The 18,752-nt window shown below is 38.9% G+C and overlaps 2 protein-coding genes across 2 annotated transcripts; both read left to right on the top strand.

The window, feature by feature from the left end:
• The first annotated feature begins 707 nt into the window (after positions 1–707).
• On the top strand, positions 708–3,551 carry LOC104836832 (interleukin-8-like). Its single transcript, XM_010575585.1, has 4 exons — positions 708–771; positions 1,580–1,718; positions 2,782–2,865; positions 3,476–3,551. Exons 1-4 carry the CDS (start codon positions 708–710, stop codon positions 3,549–3,551), a joined length of 363 nt encoding a protein of 120 aa, XP_010573887.1.
• A 6,976-nt stretch (positions 3,552–10,527) lies between these two features.
• On the top strand, positions 10,528–13,247 carry LOC104836756 (interleukin-8). The gene is made up of 4 exons (XM_010575487.1): positions 10,528–10,652; positions 11,418–11,553; positions 12,348–12,431; positions 13,021–13,247. Exons 1-4 carry the CDS (start codon positions 10,592–10,594, stop codon positions 13,049–13,051), a joined length of 312 nt encoding a protein of 103 aa, XP_010573789.1. The 5' UTR covers positions 10,528–10,591; the 3' UTR covers positions 13,052–13,247.
• Positions 13,248–18,752: the final 5,505 nt, after the last annotated feature.

Here is an 18,752-nt window from a genome sequence, read left to right as displayed (position 1 = left end):
ACAATGCCTCAGTTATTTTAAGCTCATCATTTCCTGTTCAATGACTGGAGAAGCTTTTCAGTACAGAATTAAGCATCTAAATCCCTTTAGCCAAACTGAAAATGACAAAATCCTCTCAGAGAACAATAGAAACTAGTTATGTCTTGCCTTCACAAGACACTGGCTAAATAACTTCATTAGAGTCATATCAAAATATATTACGTAAGATTGGGATGAAAAGTTCCTGTAATTATGTTGGGTATAAGTTTTTGCACAAGGCATTTAAACTCAATGCAAAGAGCTGAACAGAAATTTTACACTCAGAGAGGGGGAAAAGAAGTCTATTTCGGCTTGGGGGATGTCTGGTAATGCTGTATTAATTTCCAAGTGCAAGCTCAGCATTGTTGGTTAAAACTAACATCCCATGAAGAAGTGCAAACAAAAAGTGATGGATAATAATCACAATCTAAAGAAATAATTTAAAATACACAGCAGCAGAAGTAAGTTAGGGAATTCTGAAGTGCCACTGAACAGACTGCACAGAGATTTGGTTTTCTTATGCAACACTCCCACATATTAGGAAACCTGTGTGTACAGAAGCCACATGTTGTGCTGGAGAGCATTTGTTTAGCACTTAGGCTGCTGGGTGTGCACCTTTTCAATATAAAAACTGATGTGAAACAGAACCAGAGCAGGACATCTGTTAAGAAGAAAACTTCTGCACAGCAATGTATGGCAAACCTGTTGTTGTTGCTTTGGTTCTTTATCTGGTCTTAATGGCAGGGTCAGAAGGTAAGAGAATGGTCTCTTAAAACTCACATAACCAATGAATAAATAAATAAAAACAAAATATATATATATATATATATGCAAGTGGGCTTATGCTATGTTAATGTTGACTTTTTGCAAGAGGTGTGCATCTTCAATAAATTGTCATTCAGAAGTAAAAATTATCATTTGTATTTGCATCCGTTAGGATGTTGTGGCTGTTTCCAGGGGTAAAATGTGCTTCTGTCAGAAAATTAGTTTATTCCTATGCCATAATATATGCCTTACCCTAGATTTTAAGAAATGTTTGAATTAAGACAGGACTTTTTTTCTAAATGTGTCCATATATCTCTTCTTTTCGAAATGACAACTTTCTCCTATTTGTACTTTTATTCTTGGTAGGCGAGTTGATGATAGTTCTTCCTCAAAGCAAGAATTATGCAATTTGCAGAAAAGAATAAAGAATATGAGCAGATGATCATGGCAGGAACTAGTAAACAATATGTGGACATAGTTAATGACGTTAACCTACTTTGTTCAAGTGATGCAATTCAGGTGTAGAATCTGGCCAGGCACAAATACACTATGAAAACATCTAAGTATTTTCACTTAGAGATACAAGTTTAACTTTAAATGCATCTGCATACCAGCAGCTCTGAAAATATAACTGCTGCTGTTGTGCAGATGCAGTTAATTTTATCTCAAAGTCTTCAGCAAATCCGAGTGTCCGAGTAACAAAAAGGCAGCTGACAAAAGGGAATACTCTTTGCTTCACAGGAGCAAATAATGAGATTGTTCATTTATCTAGAGGTAACTTATTTTTGTTCTACAGGTAAGGCCCTGGCGAAGACAAAGGAAAAAGGCTTCCAGTGCCTGTGCATAAGCACTCATTCCAAGTTCATCCCTCCCAAGACTATTCAGAATGTGAGATTAAGCCAAAGAGGACCTCGCTGCAAAAATGTGGAAATCATGTGAGCACTTTTGCAAAATATCATCTGGCTTTCAATATGAGGAAGTGACTTGGCATTTCACACTCTAGTTACTTATTTACTTTGGGTGGAATTACATGTCCCTTGCAAAGCCTCATAGATGCTAAGTATAAGGTATTAGGCCTTCTATCCAAAGGAATAAGCTAACTTCCTGCCAATGTTACAAGCCACTTCCAGATAGTATTTTAAAAGTCTCTCTATGCTACTATCTTAAATATGACAAACACCAGAGGAGAGAATTAGATCCCCCATAACACATTCAGGGCACAATTAATAATTTAGGAGAATGAAGAATAATCAAAGATAAAATATTGATCCCATTGACATGAATTCAAACAATTTCCACTAACTTGGTCTGCATGTGGCGAAGTTTGAAACACCATGAATTATTCCCTATGTCAGAATTGCATAGTGAGCATTTTCCTATGCAAGGAGCGGGGAACTTAAATTGTAAAATCCATGTGAGTACAAAGTAAAAGATACGGTAAGCTTCATTTAAAATCACATCAGGAACTATTCACATGAATTGAATCAATGCATTCATGTAAACAGAAGGAGCTTTCAGGTTTTTATGCTTTCACTATGGTTTCATAAGCAAATAATACTTGTACAATCATACCCTCTGAGCAGCATTGTGTGTCATCCAGTTCTACCTCACTAGTAATTGGTAATTTCAGCCAGGTTTGATTTAAAAAAAAAAAAAGTTTCCAAGATAATTAAGTTCCTGAAAGATCTGCTAAACTATGACCAGATAGAGAACAGAAACCAAAAAATTCATCAGGCTCATTAAAAAGATTGCATCATGAAGCATAAATACTGACATCATTCATTAAAAAACCCCAAACTTAAATGCCCAAGTATAGAAAAAGTATAGGAAAATAACTTTTCCCTATTTCTCTCAGAAATACTAGATGGAAAATATCAAACAAGTTTAATAAATGAAAGTCCAGTTAATTACTTGACAAATAGCTAAGATAAATTTCAAAACATCAGGAGAGTGGGAGGGATCCACCTGGCCTTAACTTCTTTGTTTCTTTCTTGGCAGAGCTACGCTGAAAGGTGGCAGACGACTGTGTTTGGAACCCACTGCTCCCTGGGTCCGGCTCACTGTAAAGGCTATTTTGGCCAGGTAAGTTGTTTTCTTTACTAGAACAGCTTCAATTGAAAGCTATTTTTAGAAAGCAGATGTTCATTTCTTGGGACAAAAATGTTCACCCTCTTCAGGCATTAGTAATTCTTTCCAGCGTTTCTCTCTAAACCTGTATTTCTAAATGCCTGAGGATTAAAATAATTTCCTAGCTTGATACCTTCCCTGTGTGTTAAGCCACCCCGAAGGTCACAGGTATGATGCACCTAAATATCCGCTGAGAGACAGCACGACCTGGGTGCATGTTTGACACTTCCAAAAATTGAGCTCTAAAAGACTCACTTCCTCTTTCTGGGTATAATTCAGATGTACAGCTGGCATTTCTAAGCTTATTAGCTTTCACTGCTGTAAATGGGGACAGTCAGGTCCCTACTTTGCACAATTTGGACATAGGCATATGGAAGTCCTTTCTGTTGGAGCAGTACTTGCGTAAACACAGGATTTTTTTGTCTTTGCACGTCAGTTGGTTGATACAGTGAAAATAGGTCATTAACAACTTATGAGCACCTGTTGCTCTTCCTGTAGCTTGTATTAATGGTAATTGTTTCATTAAAAAATTTCTGAACTCACTTTATACTTCATCTCATTACAGGGCCAGAGACAACACTGAGTCACCAATCAAAGAAAAGTCAAGGAAAAATAGACCTTGGAGTTTTTCAAGGATATGAAATAAGAGGAAACACTTGCTGATGAGAACATCAAGGAACAGACCGCCCTTCTGCTACATTACTACATTTCATGGGTTTTTTTCCCCCCAAGATAGTTGCTGATTCTACTTATTTTCTTTGCTGTGTCTATCTCTAAAACTCTATCTGTGATGCATCAAGGAATTCAAGCTTAATGAATGTGGTTTAGTGCTGTAAGGACAAGAATAAACAAGAGGAAATTAGTTACCCTTAAATGGTCATACTTAACATAGAAATAGAAAGGATACAATTAGTAAACACATGAATAAACATATAATAAGGAAGAGTCTGTGCAGCTTTGAAGGAAGTTTTCTTTTATGCGTTTGTTACAGTTCTTTGAAGGTGACAACAAGCCTACGGATGTGGAAGGTCCAACAGGTATAGTCAAACTGTGTTTCTGAAATCCTTTCACAACCCTCACCAAACATTAGAGATAACGGGGCTAAGAAAGAAGTCTTGGAAATGGGTACATAGCAGGTGAATACATAGAAATGAAGGACAGAACGAAAAGGTCAGCTTTTTTTTGATAAAGGGCCATCACCCATGGATTCCTATACCAGCTTGTGTGAGGTCCTGTTTGGTTTGGCATATCCACAACTGGTCTGGGAAGGTCATTTGCTACAAGCTGAAGTATTCTGGTGATGCTAAATGGAGGGTGGTAAAGACTAGGCTCAACTATGAAGAACTGCAGAAGGACCTCAGGAGACTCATTGAGTAGGCTGTAAAATACCAGGTGAAATTCACTGCAGGAAGTAGCGAAAATGGTTGACGTGGGAGGAAAAAATTACAAAGCTCATATAAAAATGAGGCATTCTAGGCTGACCACTAGCACGTAAGAGAGAGATCTTGGGATTATGCTAAATTGTACAACAAGACTATCAGATCAGGGCTCAGCAGTGGAAAAAACTTCAGAACCAAACCAAAAAACCCAGAAACCCAACCCATACTAGGACATGAGTAAGAACTAACTGCTAAAATTTGTTATGCCACTGTGTAACTGCATGACTCACCCACATGCAGAGCGCTGTGCAGCCCCTGGCTCCCATCTTCAAGAACACAGAGTAGAGTTGGGAAAGGTTGAAGGTAATGCAACAAAGATGAACAAACACTCCGTACAAGAAGTGATGAAGCAAACCAGATCTTTCATTCAAAAGTGAGATACATCTGGGTGGCCAAGGGAGAAGTGAATTCACACCCATTTCTCCATGAAAGAACCATCTTTCAGAAAGTGGCAGAGATCCTCCACCAGCCAGTCCTGACAGCGGTAGCAATGTTTTCTGCAAAGACCAAACATGACTTCATTTTCTATGACTACCCAGAAAATAATTTTTTTGGTAGCGTATCTTTAAAATTATCTATGAGACATGCCAGTCACTGAAATGGAGAATGCTGATTAAAATATGACTGACTGAAGGAAATGAAGAGTGTTCATAGGTGATGTTATCCAACAGTATTTGACTGGGTGTACCTGCAGCACAGCTGCAAGCAAGTAAGCATGGACTGACACCTAAACTACCTTCTGTGAGGTGCTTCGCTATGTCTCATCAACAGTCTAAGTCACTGCCAGCCTCAGGGTAGCCTAATGACTATGACTTAATGGCTTTCAGAAGGAAGCAGCTAAAATTAGAAATACTAAATTACTGGTATTATTTCTGAAGTTATATTTATTGCGCTGTAATTTCCATTTATAGATAGTAAGATGCAGGCACAGAGACACATATATACATATATAGAAAAAGAAATTTAGAAGTCATATTTCTGAAGAAAAGAATGCATTATTTATTAATGTTAATAAACCAGGAATTTTTTTTGCAATTTCTTTGTTCTCATATTAGTTCTACCTGATACTATAACAGACCACATTTTTTGCTTTGCAAAAGGATTTTGCAGCTTACATATTCATTATGTTAAATGTTACTGCTCAAGGGTCCAGCAGACTGCTTATAAGACTAAACATTGGTGTGATGTGTTAATTCCCACTGCATTACTGTTAGTTTCTTTCTACTGTCAAAAAGGGTGTTAAAGATGTTTTTTCTTAATGATTTGCTACACATCGTTTATATAACATCATTAAATATAAATAAAAATAAATATAACGTTGTTAAATATAAATCTAGTTTCTGAAGGACATAAAGTGCTAAAGTGCAGATTCTAGCAGCAATCACCAGAACAGAGATATGTGGTCACAGCAATGGAGGACTGCAGGTGAAAATACCATGAGACTGCCCTGTGGAGTGTGACCTTCTGAGCTCCAGGGTGGGAGGGTGGGGTTTGGGGGATAGCCGCAGGCTAGGCAGAACATCAGACAGCAAACGGACATGTAGGAAACTCTCAGGACAGTCTCGTTCTTGATAGGGAGTAACCCCCACTGGAACCCCCAACCAGACCAACTTTGGATTCAAACCTGAATTCGTAAGCTGACTAAATACATCAATTATTCCTTCACACCGCTGCTCCCCCACATTTTGGTAGAGTAAGATTTGACCTGTCCACTGGCTTGAGATGCAATGGATCAGCAAGTTTATATATAACAGCTTTTATGCAACACAGATCTCATTTATAATACTCAACGGTGTATTTTTATTCAAGATTCAGACGTCTACATTTTTGCACTTCTTTCACAGGCAGGCTACCTACCTATGTTCACCTGAGTGCCCCAGAGAAACTCTCCATCCATCTCTGTGCATACCCCACTGTGACTGCACTGCCAGGAAGTGTTTGGGCCAACATCTGCCAAGCTGCATTGGCTGTAGTTTAAGCAGACAGTAAGATGACAGCAAGCGACATTTTAAGAGTCAGAGATGAATGCATGATGTATATTATGTCTACTGACCACTTCTAAATTAATCAAAAGTTCCTCGCACGAACTTCTTAAAACTTACCATGTGTTTCCTCCTACCACTTCCATATCTTATTTCCACAGTCAGAAAATGCTTCCTCCCAAATTCATGAAAGGAAAATGCAACTAAAACAGTAAACACAGCCTTCATAGAGGAGGTAAAACCCCAGCTGCTGGTCCCTAACAATTCTCTAGTTGGACTTAGTATCTCTTCTGTTCATACCAGGTGGATCTAATTTATGTTTAATATGAATATTTGTTACTATTTGCTAATATTTTATGGTAGTATTATAATGAATATTAATGTATAATTTTCTAATATTACTAGATACCTTATATTAATATTGTCAATGACTTTTCATATTGCATTGGATCAAATGAAACATTTCATTTAACCCACAACAATTTTTTAACTGAAAGCTACAGTACAGAATTGACTGTTTTAAAGCAGAGCTGAAACATGTATCATAAATACGCAGTCACATAAATATATACTTATAGTACATATACTTATGTATTATAAATATATAAATTAAAAGGCAAATCAACTAAAAAAGAGCTGTACTGCTATTTTGTGATTCCAGAGGGATTCAGGAAAGTCCAGCATTTGCCACGATCTGACTAAGGGTACATAACCATCTATATTTAGACACTTAAGTTTGAAAAAAAAAAATCACAAACTGACCTAAGCTTTTCTCCTTTCCTTGCTATCACTTCCTCATATAGCAAGTAAAAAAACAGATGTTTAGGACACATTCTGCTTTTTACGTGTCTGCTTCCTACGCTCTGCCTCACTGTAACCCTCCCCAAGTGTTTGCACAACTGTGTGCCCAGTTTCTGAGCAGCGGAAGTGATTATTTCCCAGCCCCTGTATTTGCCCCTTCTGCTCTCCACGTGTCAAGTGGAATGGCAGGCAAAAGGCAGGCAAATGCCAAGCCCCCTCTGGGGAAAAGGCGGTGGTTTCAGAAGACAGAGTGGGGTTTTTTCCCTGCGGAACAAGAATAGCTGGTAGAGACGACACACAGGAGACAGGAGTCAAGAGAGTTCACCTTGCTCAAGCTGAACCCTCGTTCCAGCGAAAGCTTTGTCTCCTGCGTCTTTGGGGTCTTGTGTGCACGAATTCTCAAGTGAGAGGTTGGAGTTTGTTTAAAACAAGACAGATACTTAATTTTCTTAGAGAGAGTAATCTCATCAGCCCAGAGGCTGGAGCATTCCTCTGCAACTGGGGGGACTCAAAACAGTAAGGGAATGAAGCCCAGCTCTCCCCCATCCCTCATGATGGTCTTGGTCACCAGAGCACACATGAATCCCCCTCACTGTGTCCCTTGTGTTTGGGCATCCTTTGCTACACACAAAGACTCTAAATGATCCCAGTCAAGATCCCAAAAGATTCCCTTTTTGACTTTCGTGTTCATTAGACAAGGTAATGAGTCACGAAAAAGAAAAAACACTAGTTTCTGTGCTGCAGCACGGAGAACACATCCTATATCCTGCCTTGAAACACAGGCAAGGGAGGCATTTACTTCCCTTTTCAGCAGTCTTTCAGTAATCGGACTATTGCATAACTGTTGTTTTGTTCGTTACAAGCGTGCTTTTAACAGGCTTAAGCATGGAAGGTCTCTGCTTGCAGCGGTATCAGCTCACTCAGTGACGTTATCCTTCAAAAGAGGCAGCAATTCCATTTGCACAAGTCATCTCTGATGGCTGGCGGGAAAGCACATGCTGCCAAAATCAGATAATGGATTTGGAGTTCCCATAGGCAGGGGCTGGGACGAGATTGTGGGCAAAGTGTTGAAGGGATGTAGGGAGAACTTGGGCGAAGCACGGCACTCCCAGGAACACGGGTTAGAGTGCCTGGCCTTCGGGCTTGATCTCGTGTCTCAACCTTTTTATGCCACTATCGTCTCTATTACACCCCCTTCACACAGTCCCGATGAAACTGTGTCACATCAGAGAAAAAGTGGAGGTAGAGGAGATGATTTAGCTCTCAGAAAACATGGTGGATTTTTACTTCATTACAAACATCCTGCTCTTTTAGACAGATACTTACTCTTAGCTCAGGGGCAGGGTTAATCATATAGGTGGAGCAGGCTCCTGCCTTCACTTTTGACCTGGGGATTTCTGCAGATCTGTTACTGCCACACTGAGGAAATAGCTGAGTCTAGTGGTAAGGATAATAAGCAGTCAATGGTTTTACTTGGGGATTTGAGGGGGAATTTCCTTTTTTTGTCTCAGACATTAATGACATTTCAGCGCACACCAAAATTAGATAATAAAGCTGCAAAATAGTAACTAAGAAAAGTGGGGTCCCTAATCAAATTTTAATTACCCTGTGTGCATGCATACGTATGTAGAGACACGGAGAGAAAGAGAGAGAACGCAAAAGAGAAAAGAATCAGCAGAACCTCATTCCAAGTAAACTGGTTAAAGATCCAACATCTACATTCTGACGCCAGTGAAACCACCCTGTTAATTTAACGTAACGTATACAACGTAATACAACATAAACAATAAAACATAACCTTCAGTAGCTAGTAAAATCCTCTCCTTTTTTCACACCTTCAGAGAACTAAGTGTATTTTTCAGTAAAGTTCTCTAAGACATATGGCTAAGGAGAAGCACCATTAGGAGTCTGAATCGGTATCTTTTGTTGACTCAATACTCAGTAAGAGGTAGGAGAGACAAACTCAGTGGCACCTTTTCTTGAGCCAGCTGACGTAGTGATGGGAAACAGATGAATTATCATCACAAAGTTCTTTTTATCAAGTAAGTTAATGATAAATGGTACACAGTAAACTGTAACAAATTATGGGCAAACTATTAAATTATTACTATAAATAAATCACAACGCTTTACATGCTAAAGGTAATTGGGGTTTTTAAGAACTCCTCAGAGTTGGGGAGAAGTACCTCTATAAATCCACAGATCACAAAAATGTGAAACTTTGAGGCTGGAGATGACAAGCAGCAAAAGTCATCATGATCAAAAGGATGACGTTTTTACAGCACCGAAACAGAATGGCTTTTCCTAATCACATACACTCCAGATGGGTTAAAAAAACAAATCTTCATTTAAGCAACAGATCTGCATTTGAGCCCAAGTCTTCCCTTGAAATTGTCTCCCTCGCAAGGTAATCTCTCTACCAGCCATGGCAAATAAACACTCAGCATTCATGCAAGAAGGTTCTTTAACAGAAATGTCTATAGCACTGACATAATACTTAATGTTATTTCCCTTTGCTAAGACCTAGGGTTACGGTCACTGAAAAAGATTACAGAAAAGACTTATCGAAAATATCTAGACTTACAAAGGAAACAAAAGCAGTTGTGTTCAGCAGGTCATGCTATTTTGTTTGCATACAAAGCCTCCTCTGTTTATCATCCATTAACACATGTGACATGAAAAATGCAGGCATGGTTTTCAAAGCCATTCAGAATTTAATATCTGCTTCCCACAGGAAGCTTTGAATACTGCACCCTCAATTCCTTTACCAAACAGATAGTATTAGAGATGAATTTACTTTGTAAGGTGCCACTTGAACAGAAAAAAAGAAAAAAACAACAAATTAAAACCATTAACATCAAAATAATGCTGAGGTAAAATCCTGACCCCAGTGAAAAAGCTTTTCAGTGATTTCAGCACTGCCTGATTTCCACTCCAGAGGCTTAAAATCAGATAAGTAGAAGCTATCACCGTAAACGGAGATAAGGAATTAAGTATCTCAAGTATAGATCTGGCATCCCTATGAAGAACAGTTATTTCCCTGAATAAACTAATGAAAAGTTACAACATAAACATAACTGAAACCATCATAAAGTTGTATTACTAAATAAGGGTATGCATTAGAAAAAGCACAAAACTTATAAAAGTCTACAAAAGAAACTGGAATGCATGGCTATTATTAACATATTTTAATAAATTAATACATTATATCATTCTCAGCAGAATAATTCCTCGTCATCTAGGAAGGAGTTTCACAACAGTCATGTGACTCATTTTTACTGCATCTGGGAAATTCCTCTAACGCAATCTACATGCTAGCAGTGCACACATGCTGGGCACAAAACGGTATATAAACCAGATGGATCACCCAGATCAGGCATCAGCAATCCTCCGGGACAAGAGAGGTCACTGCTCCACAGGACCAGAGCTAAACAATCCAGCAAAAAGCTCCTGTCTAATCATGAACAGCAAACTTGTGGCTGTCCTGGCTCTTTTCCTGATTTCAGCGGCTATGTCTCAGGGTAAGTAAATCCCTCCCAAGATCCCTATGGCTGTAGTATTGTCTAGGCATCTACCGAGATGCTTGTCCTTGCAGAAAGGTAGCTTTATATTTGTTTCAGCAAATTAGTTTCTTTTGAGAGATTTTCAGCAACTTCTCTTCAGTCCGAAATCTACCACGTAGCCCTTGTACTGAAGAGTTACTGACATCATGTGGGAAAAATTTTAAGGATGCAACTTAAAGTTGCTTTATTTCTATGTTTCACTTGAAGTATATGCAGCTAGAGACAGGCTCTTCTTCTGAAGTGTTTGAACGTTTCTCTCCCTTCTCACACAAAGAACAATTTATGATCTCATATTTGTTACTTAACGATCATACTGCCTTGAGCAAGTAATATACAGCTGGGAACGGAGAATAAGCAGTATGAACATAGACGCATGGACAGGCCTCCAATTAATGAAAAAAAATCTAGGGCTCTAACTTCTGCAGAGTTGCCAGTTTGTCGATCCAGATACTAAAACAATGCAATTAACTGTACAGTGTAGTCAGTACAAGTAACCTCAAAATACGTGGTTTTATTTTTAAAAGATGTGTTAATTTAGTTTTAAATGTACTTGGGCATCAGCTCCTCTGAACAAATAAGCAACTGATCTTTATACCGTGAGGATTTAGGCAGCTTGGACAAATGCAGCATTTTAATTGAGAATGTTGTTAAAATAGAGCAGTCGTGCTTTATGTCTGATACAGTGATGCCTCTCAAACCACGATCTTCCTTTTCTGCTCCCAGGTATGACCCTGGCAAGGATGGGAACCGAGCTGCGGTGCCAGTGCATAGCCACGCATTCAAAGTTCATCCCTCCTAAATCCATTCAAGATGTGAAGCTGACACAGAGCGGCCCCCACTGCAAGAACGTTGAAGTCATGTAAGTAGCTCTGCAAGAGCCTCCCTCTTCTTCACCTACGCTCTGCCGCTGCTGCGGCTGTAGGGGCTTTTACGCTTCATGACAAGTACGACAGTTAGCAGGCTGACATGATGTAGTTGGATTTGGTTATTCTTTTGAGAGATGGTTTTAAGTAGTACACCATGTTTTTCATCATCTCTATGACCTTACGTATTCCTGAACTGATCGTTATTTATCTGTCATGCGACATATTAAATAATTCTGGTGGAAGAACATGAATTTCGAGGGCTGGCCAGTTCTTAATACATGAGGTAATAACATAGTTTAAACCCTGCATTTATTAGGCAGGCAAAACTTCCATGAAAACAGCCTGCATCAGTCTCAGAGAGACAAATAAGCTCCCACAAGCAGATTTAGGGAAACAGTGAAACTAATGTTACCTGGAATAGCGTGGAGGAGGGACTAAAATGTTGAAATCCTTACAGTGCTGAAACACATTTTCACCACTGGAGGTTTCAATCATTGTGTAAGAAAGCTTTACTAATGTAAACAAATTCAAACCAAGCACCCACATATATTGAGAAAGACTTTTGGGAGTGTGTGACTGCTTTGAGAGCAGGCACACAGAGTCAGACAATGTCTGGACAGTTTTAGTCTCCTCAGTTGTGGAACACATAAAACAAAATGGCCAAGCCTAACCTAGAGCAGTTGGGATGAATTTATAGTAACTAATCTAAAAATGCAGCATTACATTCAGTGAGTAAAACAAATCCATGTAGTAGTTTCCTGACTTTTCTTTATTCCCTGTTTTGCAGAGCTACTCTGAAGGACGGCAGAGAGGTGTGCTTGGAGCCCACTGCTCCCTGGGTACAGCTGATCGTAAAGGCAATTTTGGCCAAGTAAGTCCCATTCCCTGTCAATTTGGGCAGTTGCGTGGTAAACCTCCCCCAAAAAGCCAGCTTGTAGGATTTCTTAGCGATACTTTCCATTTTCTCTTAATCACATTTAAAGAACAAGGAAACTTGCTGCTTAATTACAGAATTAGTCTTAGTCTTTCTGACTGCTGCAAGGTCTTTGTTCAAGCCGATATGACACTACTAAGCCTTTGAGTACCGGCAACTCCGTCTGGAGTGAAAGTAACACAGAAGTGTTTGTCTTCCTTTGAAAAACGAGGCTTTAAAAAAATTCATCTTCCCCTTACTTACAGTAGCATATGTTAATAATTTATATTTCCGAGTTAATGAGTTTCTTGATGCAAGTAAATGCAGAAACTCATGCTGCAGAAGTTTCCTAGCTGGGCACCAGATATGCACACACTGTGATTTCAGTAATTGCTTTTGAAACATCAACTTTATTCTCTCTATGCCTCAAGACAGCACATAGAGTTGGAAACAGACCACTCATCCTTAGCTGTCTGTGTAATGCTAAGCAATGATAACTGTTCTTGAACCTCCTTTTAATCTATCCTCTTCCCTCACCTCTTAACAGGGCTCAATTCAATTCTGACTCACCACTCTAAGAAAAATGAGGACAGAAAAAATCTGGGAACTGCTCCAGCTCCTCTGCTGAGGGAAACATTCGGGAAAAGCATCATTTAGGCAGTGTACCATCTTCCACCTCCTGCATCAGTGTTACTATGTTAATTATGGATTGTTTTATTTATTTATTTATTTATTTAACTTCATCTATTTAAGAAAGTCTTTCAAAATGGTCAGTGTTGTCTGTGGGACACGCTGTTCATTGACAACGAAGACCCTGAATAGTTAAAGTGGTTTGCTAAAGGAAATGAAGAACCCTTGGCAGCCACTTCAGCCAAACTCAACTAGTTAAGTGCAATGCACTTAGAGCACAGCTTATTTACGCTAAGCCTTACTATTTTGCTATTACACCAGCAAACTGATAATTCCTCCTGCTCCCCTGGAGTGAAACTAGTATGTTGTGTCAACAACAGTTTCTTGAACCACAGTCAGACTGTGCCTAGACTGTGAACTGTGATTTCTAACTTTAAAAATCTAGCCTACAGAATCTGTATGATAGTGCGTTTGGTATTTATTTATTTATTGTGATTTCCATGGTATTTATAAATGTATTTATTGAGTAGTTTCTATACAAGAGAGAAAATTATAGTTTATTTCATTTCCACTGGATTTGCCATTCCTGCTATTCATTTCATAAGAAATATTCACAATCTCATCGCTCTGTAGAAGGACTTGGTTGTATGTCTAATTAGCTACACAATCAGCTAATGGAAATGGAAAAAACTACATCTCACATACAGAGAATTTGCTTGTGAGACTGTAATTATTCCTAACAATGTATTATTAAATGGGTTTTTTTTAAAAAAAAAATCTGTTTGTTATCTGTTTGTTATTTTACATTTTCATTTGCTTTATTTGGAAACAGTCTGCTTGATTCTTGCCACCTCAGCCTGACTTCTAGAACTGAAGTGAAAATTTCTAGTACATGGTACTGTAACTCACGCTATTAGGTAATCTGACATTACTGAATGCAATAACAAACTCTTAGAGTAGGGTAAAATGCTCACTCTCCTCTCTTCAAGCTATTCCCAGTCCTTGCAGACTGGTGCACTGTAGGGCAAGGCTCCTTATTCAAGTACCTTGCAGACAAGAGAATTTTACCCTCAGATGCCTAAACACTGCCAGCGTCCAGATTGGCTCCAGAGCTGTAAATCGTTACTACATCAAAAGGCCACTATTTGAATATCAAAATGGGAATTTGTAACCTTTACTTTGGGTAGCCCAATATCAAGCATTTGCCCTTGTGTAACAACTGCTTCCTATTCTGATCCCTGATATGAAGAGTGCTGAGTACAAATGCCTGCCTCTTTTAAAAGGCCTGGCTATTCCTCCCCAGCAAGCACAGGCACCAATGCTCAGCCCCTTTGGGAGAGAGGCACTCATACTGCATATGAACACCGAGGAAGGATTCTGGCAGATAAATCTGGGATGCTTCATATTGTTACCACCCCATCTCCTGTCCCACAGGGACTGTTGGAGAGCACAGCCCTCATGGCTGTAATGCATCTTCCCACAGGACTCCCAGTTCAGTTTGTAAGACAGTAGTTTAAAACATCCATGCTTAACAATTCCCTGAAATCATCAGCTCAAAGTGCAACGGCAGCCAAATGAAAGCCAGCAACATGTTGGGCATCTTCAGGAAGGAAACTGAGAATAAGAGAGAGGGCATAGGTTTAAAGCCTATTGCTTTAAACTAGTATGTACTTGTTTATTTGAGGTATGCACACTTTGATTTCACTTTTACCTACGATCTACATAGTCTTAAAACAGAAGAAGGATTTTTTCCAGCTAACTTGGTGATCATAAAATGAGAGAGCTGTCTTTGGCTTGCTTCTTCTTGAAGACCCTTTGCAGTAAAACTGATGTCAGTCCTCTCCTCGACCCACGTTATTTCAGCACCAGTTTGATGCGTTCAGCCACTTGAACTCTGAACAATGTGCCCTGTCACCCGCCAGTTACCAGGCCATACAGAAGCCATAAGAGAAAACTGCACCCTTTGAAAACATGGAGACTATTTAGTTAGTGTCTTTGTGTGTGTACGTGCATGTCTGTGCAACATACCTGAAAGCTGACCAGGCGGTGAGTAAGAGTCAGGACATTTGCACCACAATGAAAGGAAGGACCCTGAAATTTCACTGCAGCTAACTACATGTTCTTGTCCATCTCTCCTTTTCCGAATCTCATGTAAGCTTCTGCTCCCCACGGCCACTTCATTTAGCATCTAAATTGTATTTCTACAACGCTGTCAGAAGGCCATTGCATGTTACAGCTGCCTTGTGTATTCACTGCCTTCCATTCATTTTTCTACTGCCCTCCTCCTCACAATTAAATGTAGCAGAGATGTTTACATGTCCTTTCTGTCCTCAGCTATTTTCTTGGTCCCTTACTTCACCTTCCTTCCAAACTACATTCACTTCCTTCTTTCATCAACAATTTCAGTTTGGGGGCAAGAGGACAGTAGCAACAACCAGCCAACAACAAGCAACAACCTCATGTCATTTCCTTATCCTCAAACTCCCCCTCCCATGCCTGGTTGCTGTAGTTCTGCTCTTGTATCAACAGCCTTTTCAATCACAAACTGTAATTTGTTCCCTCAAGTTTCAATGTGACTGTTCTTATAATACCAAAAGTATATTTCTCTCTAATGTATACATGCTCCAAACCATAGAGGAAGTCATTGAAAGTAATCCTGGAAAGTCCCTGAAAAATACTTCTAACTCTTCCTTAGGAGAACAGAGAATACAAACACTGGCTTGCTGTCCTCCACTTCTCTCTCTGTGCTCAATATTGACTAATACAAACATCCTGGTTATGTATCAGGTAACATTTACTTGCTTTTGCTTATGGATTCCTTCCCATTCTGGAAATGATTGCATTTCTTATGTTGTTATCACATAACATGGGAAAATCCCAGGAAAATTACACATAGCACTGGCTTGATATTGCAGACTTGTTCCAAGCATTGTATTTATTTTTGTTTATAACAGGCTATTAGGAGCGACTCCGCAGGAAATGGATCCTTTGTAAATTATTCAGACTGCCATGGAAACTTCTGGGCCAGCAAATAGACATTTTGTTTCTGTGTGCAAAACTGAAACAAGAATTTTGCTACCTAAAAAATAAACCTGAGATCTTTGTTGTTGAAAACCATCATGAAAACTTATTTTTACTATTACCTGCAGTTAATTATTTTTAATAATAACTATTAGTGCCAGTCAGCGCACAGATGACTTCACAATTTCTGTGGATTGCTACAGAGGAAGATACTATGTGTGTAAGAATCTGGAAGGTAGGCTGAGAATCTAAGTGCAATTCGGAAAATGTGAAAGGAATAAGCTGTTTTCCTTTAGTCAGATCTAATGCTTAGCAAGAGTTCCAGTGCAAACTCTGTACTATTACAGCTGCGTATCTACAGTACTTACAAAGCATTTTCTTCAAACCCAGCTCAGCATCCTGTGACAATGACTTCTACCGTTTAATCACACACTGTGGAAGTACACACATCTCGTTGCTTTCAACATGACACGTTGAAAGCAATACGATTTTCTCATATTTTATCTTCTTTTTTTCCCATAATTCCTTTCTAAATGCTTCCAAAAACTATAGATGCCTTTTTGACTGCCATAACACATTGTACACAGTTCTACAAAAACATCAAACCTGTGACACCCAGATCTACTTCCTCAGTGACAATAGCTAATTTACAATTCCTTCTGTGCATATACAGTTAGGTTATAGGTACAACTAGGCTCACTGATAAGTTTCATCTGCCCTTTCATGAAACAGGCAACATTGTGACATTGTTCTACAACTTTCTGCAGGCTGATTTCAACATAGCAATGCTCAATAATTTTGCATCATTACAAATATATTTATTTTAAACAATTACCAACCTCTGACAGGTCCAACTATCTTATTCCATGAAAGTTAAAATTCACGAGGAACATGATCACATTTTTTGAAAAAAAAAAAAAGAAAAAAAAAAGAAAAAAAAAAAAGTTGTACTAGGTTGACCAGATCCCACTTGCCTGTATCTCCATGGACTCAGCCAATGACTCCAGCGGATATGTGAAATAAGACTTTTCCCTCCAAAGGGCACATTGGCAACTCCAGTATCAGTCTATCAATTTCTCCTATTCCTTACCAGAATATAGGTAAACTGGGTAAAATCTAATATTTTTTTGTTTTGCAGATAGCAATTTTTCATATATATAGACCTTATAAAAATCTGTGGAAATAAGAGGTTATTAGACAAGTAGCTTGTTTTGAGAGCACATTTGGACCCAGTTAATCACCTTACCTCCAAATGAGTCTTCAGTTTTTGAGAAGACAGTGGAAAGAGGAGAGCTAAGCAGCTTTTTCTGACTCAGCTAATACAAAATGCCAGAATGCCAAAACCAATTTTTAAGCACTGAAGCAACACTCACACTGAGGTCCTGAGATCAATGATTTCTAGCTTTTCCTTGCAACAATTTTCCAGAATAATGAAAGCTCCATAACTCCTAAAAGGACCAAATGAGTAAGTCCACTCTCTCAGACTGGCTCTTCAATAAAAGATACATATTACATGCATACACAGAAAAAATGAGACTTCAAAATACTGACAATTCTTCTTTTCCTCCTCTTTTTTTGAGATCATATTTTTTTCAAGATTGCAAGCAGACAAGAGAATCAGAATTCAACTGTCCATGCTAAAACCAAAATGTCAATAAAATTGTAAAAGCTTGAAATACCTCTTCTATTTACCTTTAGGGACCTCCTCTGTAAATGTTTCTATCAATCACATTTGTTGACCTTTTTATTACATAAGGGTATCACGGAGAAGGGAGCCTTCTCTCATATCCGAGACATGGATACACATTTCATCTTTTTCTCTGGCACCAAGTCAGTGCAATGACCGTATTTATGATTCTTGGATTCATATCTGTTCTTTCTTGACAGTTTTGTTTTGCTATGAAAGTGGGATCAAGACATGAATGTGAACATGCTGAGAGGTTCTTGAATGAACTACTAGCATTCCCAGGCTTAAGAAAGAAAAACGCCAAGCCCCTGGGCTCCTGCTTACCCCTCTGCCCTCTGAACTATGCTTGTGTCTCTGACAGCCTGTTCAGATTACCTTGAGGGGACAAACAAGATTAGAAGGCTGCCTTTGCTCCACAGGGGATGCAAGCCCAGAGTTTCAGGGGATTGACTTGAGGATGCTCCCTGTAATAGAGGCTGAGGGGTGCTTGGCCTTCAGGTTTGTGCTCAAGCCTCTGCCACTGAAACTACTCTCTTATCTATTTCATCTCACTTCTACTGCCTTCTTATCACAGGACGCTTGGCAAATTAAAGGAATCGGGTGGTACCAGGGAGAATTTCCCTCCAGGAAATAATGAATGACTTAAGAGAAACTAAAACTTAGGTGGATGATAGGAAGACAAACCTTAAATACGAGAAATGTAAACTTTTTTTTTTACATGATTTGCAGTCTATTCTTTCCTTCTTTACCATTGTATGAAGTGTAGGACACATATATGAGGCACACATTTGCCTGTCCTCTAGACTACCATCTCTCTTAGAGTTCTGTTAGTGTATATTCAAACTATAGCAATCTTCAGCAGTGTTTACTGCTAACTTTTGAAAGGACTTTTTGTCTCACTTTGTAGTGACTTTTTAAAAATCCAAATAAGAAGGAGCGCA

This window comes from Haliaeetus leucocephalus, unplaced genomic scaffold (genome assembly GCF_000737465.1).
Source record: "Haliaeetus leucocephalus isolate CR32 unplaced genomic scaffold, Haliaeetus_leucocephalus-4.0 Scaffold484, whole genome shotgun sequence".
NCBI classification, from domain to species: domain Eukaryota; kingdom Metazoa; phylum Chordata; class Aves; order Accipitriformes; family Accipitridae; genus Haliaeetus; species Haliaeetus leucocephalus.
Note: the sequence above shows the minus strand (reverse complement) of the source record. Positions and strands in the feature narration are given on the sequence as shown.

What these genes read in the sequence shown, in the direction of transcription:
- LOC104836832 (XM_010575585.1), top strand. Translation starts at nt 708, where the DNA reads ATGTATGGCAAACCTGTTGTTGTTGCTTTGGTTCTTTATCTGGTCTTA. An exon ending in TGCAAAAATGTGGAAATCAT is followed by an intron (nt 1,719 to 2,781) that starts GTGAGCACTTTT and finishes CTTTCTTGGCAG; the next exon opens with AGCTACGCTGAAAGGTGGCA. An exon ending in GTAAAGGCTATTTTGGCCAG is followed by an intron (nt 2,866 to 3,475) that starts GTAAGTTGTTTT and finishes ATCTCATTACAG; the next exon opens with GGCCAGAGACAACACTGAGT.
- LOC104836756 (XM_010575487.1), top strand. Translation starts at nt 10,592, where the DNA reads ATGAACAGCAAACTTGTGGCTGTCCTGGCTCTTTTCCTGATTTCAGCG. An exon ending in TGCAAGAACGTTGAAGTCAT is followed by an intron (nt 11,554 to 12,347) that starts GTAAGTAGCTCT and finishes CCTGTTTTGCAG; the next exon opens with AGCTACTCTGAAGGACGGCA. An exon ending in GTAAAGGCAATTTTGGCCAA is followed by an intron (nt 12,432 to 13,020) that starts GTAAGTCCCATT and finishes ACCTCTTAACAG; the next exon opens with GGCTCAATTCAATTCTGACT.